Here is a 26,912-nt window from a genome sequence, read left to right on the forward strand (position 1 = left end):
CCATACCATATTAGCAGATGGTTTGTACTGTTTCCAACAAAGGTCTATTTTACTTTCAAGTGTTCTATAATTATATCTCAATGATTTCCGTAACGCTTGTCTGTAGTCTGTATAGCATTATATAGCAAGGCGGCATGACCATGCAAGTCTCTAATAACCTTTACATCCATGGGATTGCATTTTCATCTTGACTATGACCCTTTCTGACACCTTTACTTCTTTTATACCATAAGCTTTCCTCCATAATTCCATATTGTACTTCTATAATATACCTCAGCTAAGCCTAAGGCCATACATGATCAACAGCAAAGACAAAACCCTGTATCACTCACTTAAAATAACCATGTAATGGGCTTTTTCTTTTGTTCCATGCGGCCGGCCGGTTTGGCTTTGAGCTACAAACTGGACACCTGATATCCGTGATATCATCTAGACCTGCTTTTGTACAAACTATTTAGTTAAATACAATAATGGTTAAAAGGCTTCATAAGGTCCTAATGTGAAAATACTGCATTGGCTTCTATTCACAAAAGTATCTATAAGCTTAAATAAATTGGGAAATTCTGATTTCAGATAGGTTAATTGGGGTTATGAACTCTTTGTGTTCTGGACAATTAACACTTTCCATTAGAAAGTCTTTTGATTAATTTCATATAAAATATTGTTTTTTTAAATGATTTACAACTATCATCATCATAACTCAAATCAAAATGAGTATATATATCCCATCCCAATCCAAACCACCATATCAACCCTATATCAAGGATAGCATAACATATCGTTTTATCAAGCAAATGCAAGTTAGAATGATAGCCCTATCTCGCATACTAAAACAACAGGTTTTAACGCATAGAAAACATTAAAATGTAAGCGATCCATGCAATCAGTGTACACCCATGCTATTAGACTACCAATCATATATATTATTCTTCATTGGTATATATTACATATATGACATTCCAATACATATCACACTAATGTTAACCTGGCGTACATGAAGGTGAAATCAGAACACCGCTGAGTACATTTAATGTAAGATGCATTAGATTTTCTTTTGTTTGATGCTTTCAATAAGATGTTGTGAGGTCATTTGGGAACCAGTATAAATAAAAGTTGGATGACATTTTCAATCATTCTGGATGCTATTATATCAATGTTAGATCTTACAAAAATGTAAAATATCCTTTGCTTTGGCTTAGAAAAGCAGTCATATTGGGCCATGTCAATCAACAAAGTTTAACTGCCGCCAACACCAAAGTTGTACCAAAAGATCTTTTGGAAATATAGTTCTTTATTTCTCTGGTACTGCAAATAAATAAATAAATAGAATTTTGACCAACTTTTCATTTGTAGCCTCTGAATGAAGGTACTTATTCAATATTTTTGTCATTTTCATTCTAAGAAGACAAATGGCAAATCTTCAAAATAATTTTATATCAAATTTTCTTTAAAAAACCAGCTAATTTCAACATTCCCGCAAAAAGTGGACCATTAAGATGTCATATATTGCACATGATGCTCACACATGATTGAAGGCAGTTAGATACTTTCACAGTGAACTTGATCCCTATGCTCAAAACCATTAGGTGCATTAGTGTCAAATCATGACTTAAAATTGGTTTCAGGCTTCTAAATTTGTGACATCACATAAACCTAATGGTAGATCAAATAATCATAACTAGATGCAGTACATAATTGTTATCACATTTAACTGTTTTACCATGTTTGGAATAGTGTCAAATCAAGACTCACAATTTATCGTTTAAAATGCTGACATCCCCCTGATACATCACAAATGATTGTGGCAGTACATTATTACATTTATTCACCATGTATAAAAACCATTTTGAATTAGTGTCAAATCATGACATAAAATTTATTTTTCTTGCTAATTTTGATATTACCATACCTTACTCTATCATGCCTATCAGAGACAGAACTGTCATTGTGTGTATGCGTGGGATGGCCAGTGTGCTGTAACACACTGAACTTTTGTGGCATTTCAAACACAAATGGACAACTCAGTTGGTAGGTACATAGAATACAACTGTGATTATTTCTATTAGAGAATTATTCAATTTAGGAAACAGGAGGGGTGGATTACATCCTACTCAAGTTCAACAAAAAAGATATAGCGGAGTCTTTAGTAACCTGGTCACAAAGTACACCACTTTATTGCACTCTACAGCCTCTCTATTACCGTATTAAATGTCTATAACGACGTAGTTCAGATATATGACTGTTTAACTTTATTAACTTTTATTTTGAATGCCTATTTAAATTTTGAACAAATCATTTATATTTATCTAACGGTAAAAAATGAGTGCATGTCTTTGATAAAACATTAAAACAAGATAGACCCCTTTCTAATTTCTAATGTATGTGTGTATCTTGTGACAATTCTACCATTTCCTTGGATTTATTTGCATCATGCAAAATCTATGAACACGATAGATCCTAATTTAGGATAGTATGCTCATGACTATGATAGTAAATTAATGTCAGATTTTGTTTGTGGCAATTTAATACATCTTCCAACCTTAGTGAATGCAGGTAATGTCTAAATTGTTTTACAAAATGTAAATCCTTTATTTCGTAAGAATGGTGTTACATTATATCCTGCTCATCTCAAGTCACCACACTGCTTCCGAATTCCACAGTCTCTCAGGTGTGATTGTGGCCAACCAAAATCAGTGGATGTTTTTGAGCAACATGAGTACATGTCTAAGCTGAATGTTACACTCACTAGGTTAGGTTAAATATCTCTTTGAGATGTCAGACTTAATTCCTATCACTGTGTTGTCCTGGTCTAGCCATACATCCATTCTTGAAGCATGGGGGAAGTCCTATAGTTAACTCACAGTGATATGGATAACAAACTGACAGGTATATCAATGTCATGGCTTAGGTCAAATACGATGCTACTATCTACTGACAAAAGGATGGTGAAACTGTTGAAATTTGTTACCATCTCCTGAACATGGCATCCAATCCTCTGGGTTCAAAAGGTTTTGCACCAACCTGAAACACTATAGTCCCAGAGGTGAGCAAATTTGTAGTTGTGAGAGGAAAAATTATCAGTTCTCTTCATGGTTTTGATGCTAGTATTCTTTCTTCAAGTTCAACTTTAATATTGAATTCACTCAATACTGTTCTCTCTTGGTGAGGAAATGAATACCTTTAACACTGTTGCACCTCATTTACATCAGAAATATTTGCAGTTTAGTTTTTAGTTTACCTTTTCCCTCTCATGATAATATCCTTCACAAAGGACTTTGGTATTTCACAGGTATAAAAAGTAACTTTCAAGATACAGATCAGTGATAAATCTATTGCAAGATCATAATATGATGCCCAAAAATGCTATGTCAATGCACGTACCAAAACCTCTTATATAGTTTCCTGCATACTGTTCTACACTGAACTTTCATAACATTTAGGCGTACCGGTATATATTATTTTATTTACCTTTTCCCTACACATGACAATAACTTTCCAAAGTAATTTTGATATTTCAAAGGACTAAACTGAAATGAAATGCATTAGATCATGACTGATCATTGAGATACTGATCATTTAAATCCACAAATATGCAAAGTAAATGCACGTATATATACCATAACCCAGTTTTTTTGTATATACCTGCTCTTGGTTGAACTTTCGAAGCATTTAAGTGTATATTATTCAAGCTGTGCCTCTCTATGTTGTGATAGTATTAGGTAGTAATGTCATACTCAGGGCAGACATGGATAGGTAATAACTTGAATACATGCCAGACAGACAGATAGACAATCAGTGGAAATATCTACCTGCTTAAATAATAGGCAAACGCCTTACTTGCTACACTTGCCGTGTTCAAAATAATAGGTCTGGGTTTTGTATGGTGCACACCACCCACAAGTTACTTTCTTCATTGTCAAGACTATAGGGACATGTTTGCATATAGCATTTCATATTGAAACATTGCTATTGAAATTGTTCAATTAGTCTGAAAAGTCAATGCTTTGATCTGGGCCATGAGACAAGCTGTACGTGCTTCATTGGATGATGCCTTTATGATGTCACTTGTCAGAAATGAGCTCAAGTCTTCGAAGACTTTGAAGACTAAGTAAGCTATACTTATTACTATGATCAGCTCTTAATAGGCGAGAATTATTCGGCTTTTGTTACTGCGCGCATCATTTAAGTCCCAACTTACGTTTGCGTATATTCACAAAAGCATGTGTCAGTCAAGCAAAACATAAAGAGTAGCGGAGTGTTTGTATGTTATTCTATATCAATCCACAATGTTATGAGTCCTGCCAATTACGAGCTGATCAGAGTATATAGTGAAAGCAAGGGGACAGTGGATGGTTAAAGCAAGGGGACAGATGATGGGTACCAAATTTATTACTCACATTAGCTTATAATTTAGGCTCTTCTGTGGAACTAAGAAGGATTAAATTTTTAACATTATTTATATTTGATTGACAACAAAGGCCTCACAGTTGGTTTGGGGTCCCTATGCATCTGACATACTGAACATTCTGCTAGCTCCCAGGGACTCAACTACATCACAAAAACCTTACTACTGTTTAGTGAATATATAAACTGCTCAATTTGTATTTATGTGTAAGTCAATGATTTGAGACAATTTGACAACAAACGAGATATTTCATGCTTACACAATGCCTCACCATGCTATGTTAAGTAGGGTTATTAATGGCAAAGTTATATCCATTTTGAAAACTTTCCTATGTATTTCTTTATTTTTTAAGTTTTGTCTAGGTTGTATTGTTGTTTGGTCCCCACGGAAACCTTAATTTACGATTTTGTGTAACTTTCAGGGATACTATATGATTGAAACTGTTTGTACATGTACCATACCGAAATATTTGAAGCATAAACATGTCCCTTAAAGCTACCTTCAACCAATGTTAAGCAACCTTTACCAACATCATCTTCAATGGCAAAGTTGCATGAAATCAATGCATTTATAATGTGTATAAATCAACACTAAGAATTATTCTTGAGTTTGATTAATGGTACACAGACTGCACAAATCTAAATATTGGAAATCCAACTGTGTACAGACATACAAAAAGAATGTGAAGCAAGTCTTAAAACCTGGCATAGACAAATTTAGCTTAGTTATGATCCACAGTTCCTTTTATCCAAACAAGCAATATCAAATGGAGTGATGTATAGACTGTACAGAGTCATTATGATGGTGATGAAATCATCCTGATACCTATTACTTTAGGAATGGCAATTACTTTTATAACTGTAGATTGCTGCTCATACCAATGCTGTGAGATATGCAGGTTCTATTAGCTGCGTAAAATGTTTCATCAACATCTAAATTTGGTTCAATTATAGCACCATCCCATTTGACTATTTGATCGTGGTCCTAATTTCTTTCTTCAGAGAGTGGTAACTACTTTGTCTTGCTAACTGGGATTGTAAATAGTTTTGGCTCAACTTTAAGATGGTTTTGTATCATCTTGTATCCCAGTGTAGGGTGTGGCCTTAAAGCAAGTACAAATGTGTGACCAATTGCTTTTTTTACATAGTACCCACCCAAAAAGGTTCCACCCTACCAGCACAAATACCCACTCCCCTCAAAATGGAATGAGCAAGCTTGTAGCCAAGCACCCTTTTGGGACCAAATTTAAATAAAAAATTGAAAAATTGCCCTTAAACAAGTTGAGCATAATCAGAAAAATTCCCTTTGACTTTTGCTGATCCCAAGATCAAGAATTTAAAATAGGTATTGTAAAGGAAAAATAGCTTCTAGTTTCAAAACAACAAATACTTTGAACTTTTCACAAATAATTCCCATCTTTAAACCTCTAATTGAAACAGGAGCCTAAATGCACGACCTATGGAACAAGTTGGTCTTTAAATATTTTAAATAAATATATTTTAGGGGCTCCATATTTAGCGCCATATTACATGGCGGCACAACAAACGAGCTAGGTGAATTGTGATAGTTTTGATATTTGCGGTTCTAAGTCCAACCAATTGTACTAAAGCAACAAACGTTTATTGTTCATTGTTTCCTCTAAAATCACACACAATAGCAGAAGAAGCGTTACAGTTGCAATGCCTTTGTGCTCTTAAGCTTGCCTCAAGATATCCACAGTACAAAGTTGAGCATAAAAATGTCCCCCTGGGTTTTTTTACAAGTACAATTCTTCTGCAGATCCCTACCTTTGAACCATATGAAAGAAAGATAGATTGGGGTCCAAAAGTGAATTGGAATTGGGCACAAAACAACTCATTCATAGATCTGCGATATGGTCAGGTATACGTAACTTGCTGTTGTGCACAAAATTGGTCTTGGTATATAGAAAAGATTCATTATTTAAGAAATGTCTGATTCAACTTACTGATTTCTTGTGATTTCCTTGCCTTTAAAGGGATCAAGATCTTGTAAAGTGAGCTGGTAGTTCTTACGTGCTATTGATAAAAAATGTATTGCCAGGGGCAAGCAGCTTACTACTATGTCTGCATCATTCCTCTATCCTTTTTTTTCGTAATATTTCTTTTTCTTACATGTTTGATGGTATGTTGGCTTTAATCGTGCCGACACTAAAATATCTTTGAAATTTACCATAATGAGTCTTATTATACAATGTTGTACAGTTGTAACATCTATTAACATGTCATCAATACTATATTAAAGAATTGAAGCTACAGATTTCTATTGAAGTGCTAACATTTGGGTTGATTAATGAACCAAACATTTTATCCTGTTTTCAAAAAATGCATGCGTAATCAAACCGATTTCTTTTCAAGGTTTATTTCAAGTCTAGTCAAACTCATAATTTACAGAACTGCAATTTAACAAAATTAAAGTTTTATTTTCCAGCAAAAATTCCATTCCTGAGTTAATTTTGCCCATAATCTAATTACATTAAAAATAGGTCAATCTGGCCAGTAACATCTGACACTTCTATAACTAGAACTTGACATGGATTTGGCACCTAGGGTCAGCGCTATATCATTGTTGGTAGTATTGCACGATATTATACACTACAATATATCAGGGCACAGTTCTCTCACCCCTATAGACTTGTACGATCATACAATGACCTTTGTATGCATTGGATACTGAAACACAATTCCCAAAATATAAAGTCAAATTTTGAGTAACTATTACTGTTGACAGGAGGTTATTGAACTGTGTCATGGGTATGAGACTGTATTGGTTATTCGTGATTAGGGTTGGTATGGAAGGAACTTTTTAAATGGAATACCAGCTGGACTTGCTGAAAGCTACCATAGCATGTAGCCATGATGGAAGCAGTAATGAACTTAGCCCTGAACTTGAGGGAAATATCAAGACATTAAACCAAGGTTGCCTGCCACAAGTTGCACTACCCTGCCAAAAATCTGAAATTGCTCATTTTTGAAAGAATATTTCCTGGGAAATTCAAAATGCTTTATGCAAACTGAACATTGCCCTCCTATTATTGTGTCTGCCATTCTTCTTATGGCAATCTCCTTTATTATTTTGTTGATTTTTTTAAATGTGTAAAAAACTGGCAATGCTGGCAAACATATCGAGACATTTTGATTTTTAAATGTCTAGATATTTTTGCCAGGGTTTTCATCATTTATTGGTGCTAACACATAAAAACAGGAGCTTAAATAATAGATTATTACAAGGTAAGGGCAGGGGTTTTTGGACTCTCTATGATGCATTTATATCAATTTTACCTAATACAGGAATTATTATTGAGAATTTTAGTACATTTTCGATCAAATTTTGTTTTGGCTTAGGAAGATTTTCAACATGGGGGGAGCTGAAATTGAAAAAAAGGGTGCGTAGTGTAAGCACATAGACACGCAGTGTATGTGTATATAACTTGTAAAACACTTGTGTTGTCTGCACGCTACAAAACGTTCACACTAATCTGGCATTGGGCTCCTACATGTATGTAGAGTTGCCCATTTATGTTACAAGGTAAACCTTTTGCATCAGAGAGTAAATGGATTTTTAAGGTGCTGCTGAGGACTGACCAAATTGCCTGGTCCATGGTCAAGGGCAGGAAACAGAATGAAAAGCAATTGGAATTTTTCAGTTTGAACTTGTACCTGTTTAGTATCATTAAAATCAAATAAATTTTTAACATTTCTGTAAATTGCATGACCTTAATGGGATTTGGAGATATTATTCTTTAGTTTATTAAGTTTGATTGGAATTGACAAGGCTCCTACCAGGGGTTGTAACCTCTGACATAACAAAAACTATTGTTGTTAAATATAAGAGTCTTTCATTCTAATCTTCTAATAATCTGCAATTAATGTCTGATAAAATAAGAACAAAACCACCATGGGAATCAGGCCAGTATGCAGAATTTTAGTTTTTGAGAGGGGGTGCAGAATTTCAAAAATATGGACCTTTTTCCACCAGCAAAATCACTTGCATGCAAATAGTGGACTCCACCCTCTACAGGACTATTTAGAACAGTCTAGTATGGTGACAAAAGTAGTCCCTTTTATCATTTTCTTCCTAATTTGGACTTTTTGATATTTTGGATAGAAGTTAACTTTTTTGGAGGCACATTTTTAAGGAAGCCACAGCCTCTTGAATACAGGCTCAAATAAAATAACTAAATCCAACCATCAAATAAGATCTATCAGTAGGTCAAGCTCAAAAATAAATTCACAACCTTAGCTCAAAATTGTCCAATCTGTTTACCATTCCATGCCACCTTTTCCAAACACACATTGTATATTTTAGTGTGATAAATTTACTGCTAGCTTTCAACCAATTCCCAACCCCCACAGAAGAACCATAGCATTGTCCTCCATACACAGTTCAACAAACACCTCATATCATCTATATTTAGCAATTTGCCAGATTCCCATGCAGCTTTACTTTGGATTTATATCAAATGAAAAATGGATTTGACTTTCTCCCACTGTAATCAATATGGATGATCACGTTTTATATGTACAACATGTGGGCGTATAGGTTATCTTGTCAGGCTCCTACACACAGCCATTCTGCACTTCCAGGTTTAGGTATTTCATAAACACAAACAATACAATGTAAACTTTCATTTCACTAAACTTATGACCCTTAACTTGCCGACTAGACTACTGTCCCTGGACTACTCTATTCTGAATGGAGCAAAGGCTGTCCTCTGGGGAAGAATTATAGCTGGAATAAATTTGTGGTGATACAGAAGACTGCCCTCTGCAGGCCAATTACTTCCAATTAAAACTTTTGGAAAACTTTTTTAGTAAGGGAAGCACTGCCCTCTATTGCTCATAATGCACACAAGCAAAGTGGCAACATGCAATACTGCCCTCTGTGATTTTTAACTTCTTTATAAATGGAGAAAAGGCATCACAGACTTGAGGGCATGGGACCACAGTAGTGCTGAATATCATTATAATGTTCATAGAGATCCATGATAGCTTGTGTTGGGTTCACAGAATGCAAGAGTTACACATTCAATCATTCATGTTTCTTTGCACTTGTTCATTGACTTACTTTCTGAACACACAACCTGTTTGAAGCCAAATAAACCAAAGAGTTTATATTTTGCTCTCCATGGGCATCTTTGAAATAAACCAATTCACCTTTTTGGTCCCAGAATCCTTTGCAAAGAAAAACCAAATTATGTCATCGTCTACACACAGATTGTGCATGCCGAACTGGTCAAGTGTGCGCAGTAACGGCAGTAATGATGTGGGTATCAGCGATGAAGGAATTACTGTTTCATTTGCAAAGGCTTTTGGGTATACCAAAATGCTCATTATTCTGTTGTATCTTACCATTGATAGGCAGCCATTCTAATTTTTCCGGTGCTACCCTGTATGCGCCTAGCTGGCCACTCTTCACTGCTCTTTCCATCACCATAAATAGAACGGTTTCACTATAAAAGTTGGCTGATCCTAAGTCAAAATGAGCTTCTACATTCCCTGTTTCCGATTTTCTACAAAAAAGTACATTTCAAGTATTGTTAGCTCATAAAAAAAAGTTGGAAATTAAGTAATGGGAGTTCAGAACCCTGTAACATTTCAATGTGATCAATTTGAACAATATTGGCAGTACAAATTCTTACTGCATTGCGGGATGGTTTCGGCAAAATTATGTACAGTGCAAAATATTGATTTACTTAAATTTAGAAAAAAATATAGCAATCTCATAAATTAATGTAGACATCAAAAACAATCTGGCAAATTAAATTCGGATTGCTTAAAAATGTTTGCTCAGCAGCATTTCTATAATTTTGTTGAGATGCCAGAGGGCGCTATATAATTTACCCCATCTGAAACCTATTTGTCAGGAATCAGGATCCTGAACACACAGGTTTAACCCATTTTGCCTTGAAGAGAATAGAAACTGCCACTAACTTATCTATTTGGGTTCAAAAGTATCATGTAACTTATAAGGTATATTGCTGATAGTGATCGATAGGCAAAAGTGATGCATGCTGGGAAGACAAAGGGCTCAAATTCGCAATCTCTGGTGACAAATTCTATAGCTTTGCCCGTCAACCTTGAGCAGCAATATACCTTATTAAAACACTTACCTAAATTGTAGGATGGTAGCAAATTGATCCCCTGGTACACTGGTATAAAGATATTCTACATCTAAGATGAGCTGTTCAGAAAGCTTTTGAAATGCTGGTGAAGTCCTATCAGCCAAGTCCGTTACATAAGGAGCATCGGTAAGTGTGACAAATACTCTGTAGTACGCAACTGAAGTAGACCATGAGTACAAGGGTTAGATACAATATTTATTCATGACATTATGCTCTTTGAGCAAGTGCAAATGTGACTAGGGGACACTCAACCATAATAGTGTAGGCATGCATGATATTTTCATTATTATGTTTTTGATGAATCCAAATGTGTGAAAATATTGGACCCAAACCATAATAATGATAAAATTGGATGCTCTACGCCCAATATTTATTGGTCTCGCTATGAGTTTTAAAATAATTGGACTCGACTACGTCTCATTCAATATTTTAAAACCCATAGCTCGACCAATAGGGGCTCAAACGATCAATTTTATATCAAAATACCCCCTTTTCATCAAAAAACAAGGATTTTAATTTTGAACCAAATTTACTGCTTTAAACAAGTGTGGACAAAATTACCACCGCCCACCCCCCCCCCCCCCTCCCCCACACACATGTATACATGTTCAAAGAAGAAAAAGAATTGGTTCTATATTTTTTGGGATACATAATTTGGATTTAAAGCTCATCTTTCTTTTGTACTCAACATTTCTGTCTATAAATCATATTCAGATTAAAAAGCACTCCCATCTGTGCAACTTGGAGAGTTGTAGAGTTGTAATTCAAAAGGGTAATAGTAGTCTAATAAATAATATAAAATGTTTCATCTCTAGTCTAACCACAGAAACATGGTTTAGAATAATGGGTTTTATCAGTAGTTTCAGTTTTCATCATCATCCTTGCTTCAAAAAGAGGTCATTTGCTAGGTCATGATCTTTTACAAGCATTACATGGTACTCAACATAGTTGCTCTGACACATTGATTGTGCCCTATACACAGGGAAAATATGCCACATAGTGCCAGGTTGGCACTTGCCAACTGATGCCAATGTGGCATTTGCCAGGTTCGGCCAAGAAGAATGTGCAAGGGGTACGCACAACCAGGCATTTGCAGTCACGGGCCAAATTGGCATTTGCCATCAATATCCAGAGTGTCAGAAATCATTGGCATCTGCCAATTGTACCAGGTTGGCAAGTGTCAATCTGGCAGGGGTTGGCATTATCATTTTTTTGGTGATTTATAGATTTGTATTATTTTTGAACAAAAATGAGATTTTTAGATGGTTTCCAGCGGTGGTTCCCAGTGTTTTAGGCTCCATATTGTTTTGAACATACAAAACATTGCATGATCTTTGTTTTCATTGGTTTTTGTAATTTGAATAAATCAAAACAATGATTTTGTATAAAAAACAGCTATTTCTGATGATTGAATTTCTTTTTCATGTGTTTTTAATTTTATTATTCTAATTTATTTTGGAACAAAATGCAATTTTGGATGGTTTCCTGTGGTGGTTCCCGGGTTAGGCTCCAGGTCGTTTTGATAATAATTATGAATTTGCAGGTTTGTACTTTGATGTGTTTTTGTTATTTTCAAGATTTAAATTATAATGGAACAAAAACAAAAATGCATTTTTGGATGGTTTCCTATGGTGGTTCCCGATGTTCTCGGTTCCGTGTTGTTTTGATAGTAATTGTGCATTGGTTGATTTGTGCTTTCATATGTTTTTGTTACTTTGCAAGATTTACATTATTTTGGAACATTGAATGCATTTTTGGATGGTTTCCTGTGGTGGTTCGGTGTTTCGGCTCCGTGTTGTTTTGATAGTAGGCCTACTGGTGCATTGGTAGTTTGGGCTCTCTCATTTGCAAGAATTAGGCCTAAATTATTTTGGAACAACAATGTATTGTTAGATGATTTCCTGTCCTGGTTCACGGTGTTTTCGGCTCCATTTATGCATTTTTAGATTTGTGTTCAGTCGTGAGCTCCCTCAAATGCTGTTGTATGTGAAAGAGCTCTAATGACAAATTATCATACCAAACAAGTAAATGTGCACGCCGCAAAAAAAAGTAGATTTAAGATTATTCAGATGAAAAACTAGTGTGTGTTTCAGTCAAAAGTAAGAAGAAACGCCATTATTAAACTTAATTTTTTGTTTGCAATTTAAATAACACAATCTTAAAAATCACAATGAAAGATAAAACGGTTTTGTACACAATACCACGGAAATGGTGTACATATTGGCGTAAATCAACCGGGAGGTTGACAAGTATTGGCGAAGATTAAATTAACTGAGTTTTGAAATTTTCAGTCTCTTTTAACATTCTGTTTACTTTTTTATGGCTTGAAGAACTGAATCGCCAGATTACGCAGCCCACCACTCGCATGGCGCAGAGCGCCACATAAAGTTCATTGCGCGTGCATCGGTAGCGTAATTTTAGCGCTAATCGCGGATAAGCCAAGTTGATTGATCGGTGACGCAAAATCACGCACGAGAAATGCATTATTTACGATCTGCATCATTTTCTAGCTCGAAGGCTCACATGCATAAACGGCTATCTTCTGAAGATAGCATTGCGGGCCTAATAAAGCAACAGAAAACATTTCACGCATTTGAAAAACATCTGTTGTTAGGAAAGTTTGTTTTTGATGTGTTTTGTTTGTTTGTTTTTCCACTATCTACTCAAGATAGCGGTTTTTTTTATAATAAAATAGGCCTAAGAAAGTAAGATAGGTTGACAATATTTTGTTATCTACCATTCATACATACACGCTATGTAACAGCGCGCGTGATTGGTCGAGAGCCGGGCATAAACAGCGTTTATGCCCGGTATCCCGGATGTGCGATCATCGGGTAGGGGAAATGAAGGAAAATCGTGTTTTTTAATAATGTTACTTGTAATTTTTTGTTATTATTTTGATGAAATAAGAATCACAAAATGTTCTGGTATGTATGAACGGGGCCCCTCGGGCATAAACAACCGTTTAGTCATGAAAATATATGAATGAACCCCTAATTTGAAACCGTATGAACTTATTTTAAAAAAAATTTCACTCCACGGAAATTTCATTTGGTATATTTTTTGTACTACATGTTTGTTGTTTGTTTGCTTGTTTGTTTGTTATCTACGCAAGGTAGAATTTACGGTGTGATTTGCAAATCATTATAGGCCCTTTGCGACATCACGAATCATGCATATGCTGTCAAAAAACGCGCTCAAATCCTACTTACGGCCTGCATCATTTTGTCGGCACTGCAAACGGCTTTACGGGCTTAATAAAACAACGCAGAAAATATTTCACAAATTTAGAAAACGTCTGTTAGGAAAGTTTGTTTTGATGTTTTTGTTTGTTTATTATTATTTGTCTGCTTGTTAGTTTTTCCGCTATCTACTCAAGTAAAATACAAAGAAATTGAGAAAGGTTGAATATATTTTGTCAGGCCTATCTACTGATGATAGCATTATAAAACCTAATGAAATAATACAAAAAGAAGGAAATTATAAGACTTAGCATGAGACGAGTCAGAAAGATAATTTGATATGTTTTTGTATATTTCATGTTTGTTTGTCTGTTTTTGTTTTTTATCTACTCAAGATACCATTTACAGTGCGATTTGCAAATCACCCGTTATGACATGCATCTGTGAACACGCTTGTGAGCCGCCATTAGAGGCCAGAAGGATTCAGGCTACTTACGGCCTGCATCATTTACGATCTGCATCATTTTCTCGGAAGGCGCTCGCGCAAACGGCTATCTTCTGAAGATAACATTGCGGGCCCAATAAAGCAACAGAAAATATTTCACACAGTTAGAAAACATCTGTTAGGAAAGGTTGTTTTTGAGGTTTTTTTTTTTGTTTGTTTGTTTATTCCGCTATCTACTAAAGATATATATTTTTTTTGATAAATTACAAAGAAAGTAGGCCTAAGTAAGAAAGGTTGACAATATTTTGTTATCTACTGATGATACCATTTGGAATTGTATGAACCAATTTCTTGTTTGTTTGTTAGAATTTACGGTGTGATTTGCGGCACCAAGCATCATCTGCTCAAAAAAACCCGCTCAAAGCCTATCTACGGCCAGAAAATATTTCACAAATTTAGAAAACGTCTATTAGGAAAGTTTGTTTTGATGTTTTTTGTTTGTTTATTTATTTATTTGTTTGCTTGTTAGTTTTTCCGCAAGTAAAATACAAAAAAAATGAGAAAGGTTGTTCGTTAGGCCTATCTACTGGTGATAGCATTTTTAAACCTAATGAAATAATACAAAAAAAGAGGAAATTATAAGACTTAGCATGAGACGAGTCGGAAAGATAATTTGGTATATTATTGTATTTTCCATGTTTGTTTGTCTGTTTTTTTTTGTTTGATTTTTACCTACAAAATGAATTTTTGACAATTTTTGTGCTGTAGATCATAACAAAAAAACACTCTTTCCAATTTTTTTAGTTTTTGATATTAGCCTTATTTTTTTGAGATATTGACCATAGGCCTATAAAGCATCAAAATGTACTTTTTAAAATTCACAAACGCCTATTTGCACAAAATGATGCCTAAAATTGGAAATAGACTAAAATATAAGAAAATGAGAAAAACGTTTCTTAAGACGATCAGGCGTGTGATGATGAACACAATTGCTTAATAAATGCTGTATTCATTGAGTTATCGTGTACCAAAATCGTCATTTTACCGAGAAAATGAACATTGAAATAAAGGCAGTTGAAGTTTAAAGTGGTCACATTTTGCACTTTGATCAAAGATCACAGGAGAATGCGGCATTTCTCGTCTTTCTTCCTTACATTACGTGAACATCGAGTAAATCCACAGCCCCTTGAGAAGTTTTTGGGCGAAATCTTTTCATATCTTGATGTTAAAATCGGGGAAAGAACTTGAAAAAAAAAAATCACAGTAGCTAAAACGGAGCCCTTTGACCGCAAGGTTTTTTGAAATCAGTGCTTCCGTGGTGCTTCCATAAGATGCGCCGCAAGATGCAGATAATCGTTGCGTATGCGTAAGCGTATCCGTGCGTTAACAAATTGCGCGACTACAAAACGCGATGTGTTGTTCTCGCGTGTACCCGATGGTACAACAAAGGTTTCCTTTCCTTCTAAATTGCGGAAACAAGTGAAATAGTGAAATAAAATCCATAAAATAGAACAGTTAGAGTTAACAAATCTGGATTATTTTTTCTTGTATTTATGAAAAACATAACAAAGTAAATACATTTCAAAAAACTCAATTTCGCGAAAGAAACAGTGCCTACCCCCCATTCCAGAAAAATACAGAACTAATTTTTTTGCGATTAAAAAAATATTATCCTGTTTTGGCAAATGAAACATAGCTAAATCCTAATCCTTTAGTTAGTCCTAACTGGAGATAAAAGAAAAAGTTCACTATTTCACTAATATCTTGAAAAAGAGCCACAAACATGCATTTTCGGCATGTTTTCTGACAACCGAGTCACGAAAATCACAAAATTTGACTTTTATTACTATAGTAAGAATTCCAATTGAATGAACGCAGCTTTCAACTGCTGTACTCGATCCAACCGCGATCGTATATTGCGTATTTCAAACTACAACGCGAACGCACGACCTTGGATACAATGCTATCCAATTACAAGTGCGGTGGCATGGTTAGATTCACTTCCGCGTTACTCACGCACAGTCACACACGCTGGCGTACATCGCGCAGTGTACGCAATCATTCGTCACGCTATTGAAAGCTGCGTTCATTCAATTGGAATTCCCACTATAGGATAATGTTATTTTTATTCAAAAAAATTATTAGTTCTGTATTTTTCTGGAATGGGGAGTAGAGTACACAGCCACGTTAATAATACTTGTATGATTCACTATTTTCGCTAAACTCGTACTCGTATGATAAGCATATTTCAGCAGCTCAATGATCTAAAGGTTTAAAAGCACGATAGGAATGAAAAGGTAAAACATAATTGGGGTGTTCTTATGTCAGTTTGTTACAATTTCAACTATTATGAAATTATCAAAATAGAATAGCTAAATTATTTGAAAAGTACATGCTGGTGACTGTTTTGAGGAATATACATGGCGTACGTTAAAATAAATGTTCGGGTAAATGTCAGCAAAAAATATAAAACTTTCTTCAGAACTTATACTAGCAGCTGTAGATTGCGGTTATTTGAAAATGACTATACATAGGCCTTAGGCCTACCCGCACCCTAGTCAACACAAAAGTTGACAACCATGAGAGTTACCAAATTGAAATTGCGCGGAAAAGGGGTTATTTTTTTACAAGCAGCAAGGACTAGCCTGAATCCTTCTGGCCTCTAATGGCGGCGCCTTTTATTTACCCACAATCCTTCACATTGCCTTAACCTGATGACCGTGCGTAGTTGTTGAAAGACTGAAGGATCCAGCCTAAGCAAGGATCGTGAAATTGGCAAAATATGGTGTAGGGTCTATTTAATTTGTTGACCTCGAATTTGCATGAAAAAGGGGGGTAAATTTGATGAAAAATCATTGCAAAGGGGATCTTTGAAAGATTTGGTTACTCTCGTGGTTGTCAACCTTTGTGTTGAGGGGGGGGGGCTACATAGGCCTATTTCTTTTACAACCATGAGTAAGATGAGTCGAGTAGACCTACCGTTTGATGGCTAATATTTCAACAGCAGTTTCATTATTGGTGTTATTCGACATAATCATTTTTTCGTTTGTCGTACATCATTTTTGTAAAATCAGTTGATTTTGAGAAAATCAGATTTCAAAGTTAATTTAGCTTTATTCCGTGTTAATTTATGTACAAACGAAATAAATAAAAATTGACACAAAACGATGTCGTATACATTTTACAATTTTTAAACTGCTGAACTTTTGTATCACTAAATTGAATATATTATGACGGTTATGACAATGTCAGGTTTCCAAAGATTACATGTAAATAATACATGTAGAACAAAGGACTCGTTGACTTGAAATTGTAGAGGGAAATTTAAATGCAAATAGAAATGGTGCTGGTGCAATATCACTCGTAATTGAGAACAGAATTTTTCACAAATAATAGGAAACATAACCTACTACCCTATTACAGCTTGCTACATAAAATTATTTAAATGTCGGTAAGTATTTAATTTTAATTTTATTCATTTATCAATTCATCTTATTTTCATTTTTAAATAAACATGCTAATTTATTTTGAACTAAAAGCGCCTGAGGGCAGTTGAGTGATCAAACCGTTGTAGAACAGAATATTTGATTAAAATACTCATGTGTGCAACATCGTTTTTGGTGTGTTTTCTAAGAATGTATTTTTCGTCCAAACCATTAGAGGTAAAGACATGATTTTTTCACCAATAATAGAAAACATACTATCCTGTTACAGCCTACAAACACAAATTATTTAAATGTCGGTAAGTATTTTATTTTAATTTTTGAAGTTGGGTACAGTTCATTTTAAATCACCCTGTATTTTAAGATTATAGCCTATACACGCCCTTAATGCCCTTATAATAAATAATGCCCTTATAATAAATAATGCCACTTAATAAAATACAACGTATTTTTTCTGTAGAGATCTTGCACGAACCCAGCAAACACAAATTATTAAAAAACATTTTTTTAACATTTGTTTTACATATTTAATAGAAAACTTAAATTAATTTATTACCGATTTTGACAAAATACTTTTATTATAATCAATGTTTTGTTTATGAATAAAAATACGCCGTATTGATATTGACAGTAAGCCGATATGATTTGTGAAAATGTTAGAAAACGTATACAACAATATTTAATTTAAGGCACCGTTAGTAGGCCTTTTAAAATATTATGAAACGTTTCATGATTTTGCTGTATTAATTCTTCAAATATACACTGGTACATTTTTTTACCTGATATATAAACGAAGATCATTTTAATTAAACCCACCAAAATTAGTTTTACGCCTACTTATACACGTTGCTTGTCTGGGGCTATATACGTTTTCTAAATTTGTGAAATATTTTCTTCTATGATTTTTTTAAAATATTAGTTCATACGGTTTCAAATGGTATCATCAGTAGATAACAAAATATTGTCAACCTTTCTTACTTTCTTAGACCTTAGGCCTATTTTATTAAAAAAACTACTATCTTGAGTAGATAGCGGAAAAACAAACAAACAAAACACATCAAAAACAAACTTTCCTAACAACAGATGTTTTTCAAATGTGTGAAATATTTTCTGGCCGTAAATAGGCTTTGAGCGCGTTTTTTGAACAGCAGATGATGCTTGGTGTCGCAAAGGGCCTATAATGATTTGCAAATCACACCGTAAATTCTACCTTGAGTAGATAACAAACAAACAAGAAATTGGTTCATACGGTTCCAAATGGTATCATCAGTAGATAGCAAAATATTGTCAACCTTTCTTACTTATTTTCTTTGTAATTTATAAAAAAAAAATATATCTTTAGTAGATAGCGGAATAAACAAACAAACAAACAAAAACCCCTCAAAAACAACCTTTCCTAACAGATGTTTTCTAAATGTGTGAAATATTTTCTGTTGCTTTATTAGGCCCGCAATGTTATCTTCAGAAGATAGCCGCTTATGCTGCTCCGAGAAAATGATGCAGATCGTAAATGATGCAGGCCGTAAGTGGGCTCGTATGCGTGTTCACAGATGCATGTCATAACGGGTGATTTGCAAATCGCACTGTAAATGGTATCTTGAGTAGATAAAAAACAAACAAAAAAAACAACAGACAAACAAACATGAAATATACAAAAACATATTAAATTATCTTTTTGACTCGTCTCATGCTAAGTCTTATAATTTCCTTCTTTTTGTATTATTTCATTAGGTTTTATAATGCTATCATCAGTAGATAGGCCTGAAAAAATATATTCAACCTTGTTGTATAATGATTTGCAAATCACACCGTAAATTCTACCTTGAGTAGATAACAAACAAACAAGCAAACAAACAACAAACATGTAGTTCAAAAAATATACCAAATGAAATTTCCGTGGAGTGAATTTTTTTTTAAAATTAGTTCATACGGTTTCAAATGGTAGATAACAAAATATTGTCAACCTTTCTTACTTTCTTAGGCCTATTTTATTATAAAAAAACCGCTATCTTGAGTAGATAGTGGAAAAACAAACAAACAAAACACATCAAAAACAAACTTTCCTAACAACAGATGTTTTTCAAATGCGTGAAATGTTTTCTGTTGCTTTATTAGGCCCGCAATGCTATCTTCAGAAGATAGCCGTTTGTATGTGAGCCTTCGAGCTAGAAAATGATGCAGATCGTAAATAATGAATTTCTCGTGCGTGATTTTGCGTCACCGATCAATCAACTTGGCTTATCCGCGATTGCGCTAAAATTACGCGCCGGTACGCGCAAGGAACTTTGCGTGGCACTCTGCGCCATGCGAGTGGTGGGCTGCGTAATACGCGATTCAGTTCTTCAAGCCATAAAAAAGTAAACAAAATTTAAAAAAAGACTGAAAATTTCAAAACTCATTTAATTTAATCTTCGCCAATACTTGTCAACCTCCCAGTTGATTTACGCCAATATGTACACCATTTCCGTGGTATTGTGTACAAAACCGTTTTATCTTTCATTGTGATTTTTAAGATTGTGTTATTTAAATTGCAAACAAAAAATTAAGTTTAATAATGGCGTTTCTTCTTACTTTTGACTGAAACACACACTAATTTTTCATCTGAATAATCTTAAATCTACTTTTTTTTTCGACTTGCACTTTTACTGGTTTGTTATGATAATTTGTCATTAGAGCTCTTTCACATACAACAGCATTTGAGGGAGCTCACGACTGAACACAAATCTAAAATGCATAAATGGAGCCGAAAACACCGTGAACCAGGACAGGAAATCATCTAACAATACATTGTTGTTCCAAAATAATTTAGGCCTAATTCTTGCAAATGAGAGAGCCCAAACTACCAATGCACCAGTAGGCCTACTATCAAAACAACACGGAGCCGAAACACCGGGAACCACCACAGGAAACCATCCAAAAATGCATTCAATGTTCCAAAATAATTTAAATCTTTCAAAGTAACAAAAACATATGAAAGCACAAATCAACCAATGCACAATTACTATCAAAACAACACGGAACCGAAAACATCGGGAACCACCATAGGAAACCATCCAAAAATGCATTTTTGTTTTTGTTCCATTATAATTTAAATCTTGCAAAATAACAAAAACACATCAAAGTACAAACCTGCAAATTCATAATTATTATCAAAACGACCTGGAGCCTAACCCGGGAACCACCACAGGAAACCATCCAAAAATTGCATTTTTGTTCCAAAATAAATTAGAATAATAAAATTATAAACACATGAAAAAGAAATTCAATCATCAGAAATTTCTCATTTTTATACAAAATCATTGTTTTGATTTATTCAAATTACAAAAATCAATGAAAACAAAGATCATGCAATGTTTTGTATGTTCAAAACAATATGGAGCCTAAAACACTGGGAACCACCGCTGGAAACCATCTAAAAATCTCATTTTTGTTCAAAATAATACAAATCTATAAATCACCAAAAAATGATAATGTTAACCCCTGCCAGATTGACACTTGCCAACCTGGTACAATTGGCAGATGCCAATGATTTCTGACACTCTGGATATTGATGGCAAATGCCAATTTGGCCCGTGACTGCAAATGCCTGGTTGTGCGTACCCCTTGCACATTCTTCTTGGCGAACCTGGCAAATGCCACATTGGCATCAGTTGGCAAGTGCCAACCTGGCACTATGTGGCATATTTTCCCTGTGTACTGCTTGTCACCTCCAGATTGGTAGCATTGACATCACTGTATGCGAGAACATTCAGATTGTGCTGCCTTTTTCATGTGAGCATATTATGCTGCGATTCCATGAACAGCACACACGTTTCAATGCTATACGCAACCTAAAACATGCAGTGACGATGTCACTACCAATATCGAGGTGAAAAGCAGTAGACCTACCTTCAATGTGAAGAACATGCTAGGGACTAGACAAAGGCTACCAAAGCAGTATGGAACATTCCAAACATGAAAACAGCCTGTGTATACTTTTATCACCAGATGAGGGTTTTTTTTGTTGTGATAAATGAGTCAGAAACCAACCGGACCAAAATATTTAGTAACCTTATCAACTTTATAATAGTAGACTAAATGGTATTCCAAAACAATTGGCCAATTAATAATGTTTTGAAGAAGTTTTTAATCTAGGCCTATATGCTGAAAATAACAAACACATTTTATGTTTGCCAAATTTGGTATATATTATTATAAATCTATATTATAATGTTTTCTTTGCCACAGTCCCAAAATGCATCCATGTCAAGCAAAATTACCCCAAAGATCCACCAATATCTTTAAGTACACCAATCGGAAACAACAAAAATGGTTTCTACATTACCTGGTCCTCCAGGATCAGGTCCTGCACCAGAACCCGAGCCTCCATCAATATCCTCATCATCAGTAATTGGTTGTGTATTGAGTAATGTAGGTGTTATTGTGGGTGTTATTACTGTAGTCCTACTATCAAGCGGGGAGGGTGATGTTGCACCACTTCCCTCAGCTGCATTTAGAAAACCAGCTTGTCTTGGTATTCTTTTGAATATTTGAGGACTTAAAAATGTATCAATTTCTTCTTGAATTTGCTGTCTAACAGGTTGTTCATCCTCTGAGAATAATAATTTGTTAGTGTTTTTTGCCAATGGAGGCTCATTGTTTTCAAAGATAATATCATTGTCTTCTAGTGCTACTGGTATATATTCCTTTTCCTCCTGTAAAGACAAAAATAAGAAAAAACAAACAATTAGTTCTATTCTTGTCAATAATCTTGATAACTACCACACCAGTATACATAATTATGATAAGAAATTAATTTGTCAAACATTCATAATATCAACAGAGGGCACTCTTTATGTTACTAATCTGTGAGTACTGACCCAAGCATGGCAGGACATGACAAATTACAGTAACAGCCCACTGCATCCCAAGGGCATGACAATAATTTCCTCAATAAATGTTTAGTATCATACTTGGCTTTAGTTTGTTTAATAACTGAAACTAAACACACTGTTGTTTCATGGACATCTTTTTTCAACACATAATTTCCATGCACAGATAAAACAGGTTTTATGTAGCTACCATGTTGGTGGTATTTCAGGCCAAAATGAATGAACTTTAACAGATATTTTGTACTGAAACAAACAACAAAGTCAATGCATAAAGAATAGGGAAATCATCATTCTACACAATGTTCCTGTTTATTTTGTATTTTGTAGGGCCATAAAAATTACTCAAAAGCAGGAGTTATTTCAGTACACTAATATGCAAGTATGACTGAATGAACAAATTACATACTGCAGACATGACATCTTCCTCCCGTCTCGATCCCACTCTATAAAATGAAGACCTTTTATCTGATGTACCCCAAAGGCAAGCCAGGGTTAGCCGCAATCATCAAATAATCGCATCCCAAGTTTAAAATTTTGCCCCACAGCTGGTAGGACAGCCGGTCGTCCAGTCCCAGAACCGCAGAAGTCACCAGGCTTTCTCCAAATACTAAACGTATACATCACAGGCAGGGTTACACAAGTTTGCCCTGAAGCACTCCAAGGAGGTGTGTGAAGTTCAATGCAAGTTGAATATCACTCCATTTAAAACATTTCTGGTTGGGCTTATACTTTTTTTTCAGCTGAATAAATTCCAAAAATGTTATCATGTCTGTTATCCTTGCAGGTGCAGTCACAGTGCAAGTTATGTTTGATATGGAGCTAGCCATGTGTATGTAATGGCAAGAAAATTAATGAAGCTCATTATGGGCTCCTAATTGAATAGATGACCAAAGTGCATCACAAATGCCCATGCAAGAAGGTTGTAAAATATACAGATGGATTAAGCACTAACATCCTTCTTGTGTTCAAGCATGGAATACAGTTCTAGGTGTGATAATTACTTCTACTGATAACCAATGGTTTAAGTCACAATGACTTGATTTTCAATTAACTACTCATCTTTAAATCATGTCATCATCTGCTGGCTAAAGCAGACTAAATTCAATTTAAGTTTTCAAAGTTTATGTAATGATGATGATGATGATGATGATGACTCTGAAACAACCCATGAAAGACAGAAGAGTTTGGGCCCAGAATACTTCCGATTCATCCTCCATTTTGGATGGCCGGATGACTAATGATGATGATAAAGCTTAATAAGTTGATAAGATTAGATGTGTACAGTATAAAATTAAACTTGAAATTAATGTGATGCAAATTCCACAAGTGTAATCAGGCAGATGCTAGCCTAGTTTATCAAACAACAACATGTACTTTAATAGCACCCCAAGCAAGAAGTAAGGCAAGAGTCTCTGGCATGCACACTTTCCCCTATCTAAAGAGGTGTAAAGCCATTGGTCCAGCAGCCCCTCCCCTTAGCCGCAATGAGAAACTCCTCAAACCGCAAGAATTGTAATGAGGCGGGCGATGAAGACATCACTTAATTACACCAATTTCTCCAATATGGTGAAAATACCATCTCTTCAACAAACCACATCAAGATAGCTTTTGGTATAATAGATGGATACAGAGCCCTCTGTTTTGCGGTATTCTGTGACAGAGAGTAAACCATAAAGCCTACGGGTGTGAGGGGGGAGGTACTGTCATGACCGATTTTAAGGTCGCTGACCCTTCCCTGGTATTGTTGAGTTGGGGTTATAAACCAAGAACACATGCTGTTACCTGACTAGACATAAGATATACATAGATCACATCAGAATAGTATTGAGTAATGAATCCTACAAAAACAATCAACTTCTTATACTCATATTCAATATTCATTACCTCATTCTAGTTGTGTTTTCCTTACACATGAACCACTAAGTGAAACTGATTTGCACATTTTGCTGGAGGCGAGACTAAGCAGGCGTGTTTGTGAACCGCAAGTAATTATTTAATAGCAACAAAAATGTCAAAATTAAGATTGAATTTCATCTTTTATTTTGTTTTCAATAACCAATTTTTAGTTCTCATCAAGTTAACATATTAGAGCTCATTTAATAATATTGTTGTGGAAAGTTTACAGAATAAACTTAAACTTCCCAAACATTTGGGTAATAGTTCAAAAGACCTCATCGGATGTTATTTCTTTGTTGTCTATTAGTTTAAAATTTCCTATTAACCTTTTACACTTGCAATTAATTGATTTTTCTCTTACAATGAACTTTGTATTTGTTTTTGTACGTCTAAGTAGTAAGTATTAATTCAAGGAGCAAAGGCCAGAGTTGAAGCTTCAATGCAAAGTATTTAGTACTAATGCCCAATGTACACTCTCTATCGCGATATTATGGCTGCGATTAATTTTGAACTAGACTTCCACTATACTTTGATCAGCACGTAATCGGCGGGCCTTATAGAATCGCGAATTAATATGTATATATTTTATTTCCAGAATAGTCTTATGACATCTTGTCAGAAGCATCACAAATTATTCATTCAAGTCCGATACGTTGTCTATTTTCTATAACACACACAATACAGACCAGACAGGTCAACTATGACACTTTTTATGTGGGTCTACTTTTCAGCGTAGTAATAAAAGCTCGATTACGAGCTAATCAAACTGTATCTCCATTCATGTAGTAAAGATTTTCATCCCACACTGGATTTCTGATCATTGCCAGGATTTTTTTTTCCAACTTGGTTATGTGCATCTGCATAGAAATTAGAATTCAATTTTGTGTGATGTATTGTGCCATGATGATGGAGTATACACCAGGCTTTATATTTTCCTGTATACATCAGGCATTATTCTTCTACAGAGGTAATGATATAACATGATTGGAGGTCATACAACCCCCAATTCACCTAAACCAGTCTTACAAGCAACCATATGTCATGTACAATAGAACATTGTTACATTTTATTTGCCCAGCCAGGGAGTCAGCCTTGTGCCCTCTTGAAAGTTTGAACATCCTTGAATATGCCCCTTTCCTAAAGTAAGCAGTGAAAATCTACCAGTACTATTATATTTTCATTTTAAAAACGAAATTGTGCTAATAATCATGATAATGTGGGTACTCTTCATGTGAAGATTGAAGTGTCCCCTTCTTGCAGAATATGCCTTGTGCTCAAAAATGACCTCAAGTACATGAAGGATGATATAACCTGGCATTTTCTTCAGACTGAAGTCCTCCATCTCATGACAGCTTCAAGGAGGCATTGACACAATACAACCAATGTTTCCTCTCTGCCTCCATCTATCACATCAAGGTCTCATCATTAGGGACGCACCATTAGATATTATCGGGGTGTCTAGGGAGTTTGGGCCGGGCAGAAATTTTTTTTTTTCGCTGCCTTTGAGGCAAATTTTTTTTTGCCGCCTTTGGCGGCGTAAGTTGTATTTTTTCAATTTTAATGTATACCTTTATATAGAGCTGGGTAGGGGAAAATTTTTTTTTTTTGCTCATCAATGAGGCAAATTTTTTTTTTTTTACTCATCAGTGAGGCAAAATTTTTTTTTTTACTCATCAGTGAGGCAAAACTTTTTTTTCAAAAACTCCCTAGCCCCCGATAATATCTAATGGTGCGTCCCTTACCTCATAGTCTGAACATTTCCTCTACCTGTCAAGTATCATCCACATCATTCATATATTCAGGCATTTTAGATATGCCCTTGTCAAGTATGCAGCCTTGTTTTAGGCAATAATATAATAATGGTAATTCTAAACTCTAAAAATGATTGTCATTTTAATAGGAGTTCAACCAAGGTTTGGTGGCTTATGGGCGCTTCATTTGTGACCCAATTCTAGTATGTGAGTCTAAAGTTGGGAAATCTTCTCTATGAGGCATGGAGGCGGCCAGGCCTTCATATAGAAGAATTGAAGGCAATAAATGTACATTGCTGATATGAACATAGTCCATGTGAGCGATGGTTTACATGTAGTATACATATTTATTTATTTATTTATTTCAACTTTCTTTATACAGGGTAGCTCCTTCAGTGTAAAGGCACTGCTATTCTTAGAGGCCCTGTGACATACAGGGTGTAATTTACATTGATATTACATAAATATTACAAGAAAAATATACATGTACAATATACTAATGAAATTACAAGAATCAAGAAAATTAATACAAAAGTAAAAATCAATGAACAGTGGGGTTTGTGAGAGCTCTTGATTTAAATTCACTTAGGCTCAAGGAAATATAATTAGTGAAAAGTGTCAACATCAACAGAACTATTCCACAGATTTGCTGCTCTCGTCTGAAACAATCTCTTACCAGAGTTATTGTTAAATTGAGGAACAACAAGTGAATTGGAGGAAGTACCTCTTGTGACATGATCATGAGTGGATTTGGTAAATGAAAATTTGGAACAAAGA

General features: G+C 34.9%; 1 protein-coding gene across 1 annotated transcript in view; it reads right to left on the reverse strand.

Moving 5' to 3' along the window:
* The window catches only part of LOC140161212 (basement membrane-specific heparan sulfate proteoglycan core protein-like), a 204,387-nt gene that overhangs the window by 110,668 nt on the left and 66,807 nt on the right, over positions 1-26,912 (reverse strand). Inside the window, exons 2-4 of the mRNA XM_072184664.1 lie at positions 21,942-22,311; positions 10,536-10,704; positions 9,775-9,935 (exon numbers count right to left, since the gene is read on the reverse strand). Of these exons, the coding sequence (XP_072040765.1) occupies positions 9,775-9,935; positions 10,536-10,704; positions 21,942-22,311 (700 nt within the window). The remainder of the gene's footprint in view (positions 1-9,774; positions 9,936-10,535; positions 10,705-21,941; positions 22,312-26,912) is intronic.

This window comes from Amphiura filiformis, chromosome 9, assembly GCF_039555335.1.
Source record: "Amphiura filiformis chromosome 9, Afil_fr2py, whole genome shotgun sequence".
NCBI classification, from domain to species: domain Eukaryota; kingdom Metazoa; phylum Echinodermata; class Ophiuroidea; order Amphilepidida; family Amphiuridae; genus Amphiura; species Amphiura filiformis.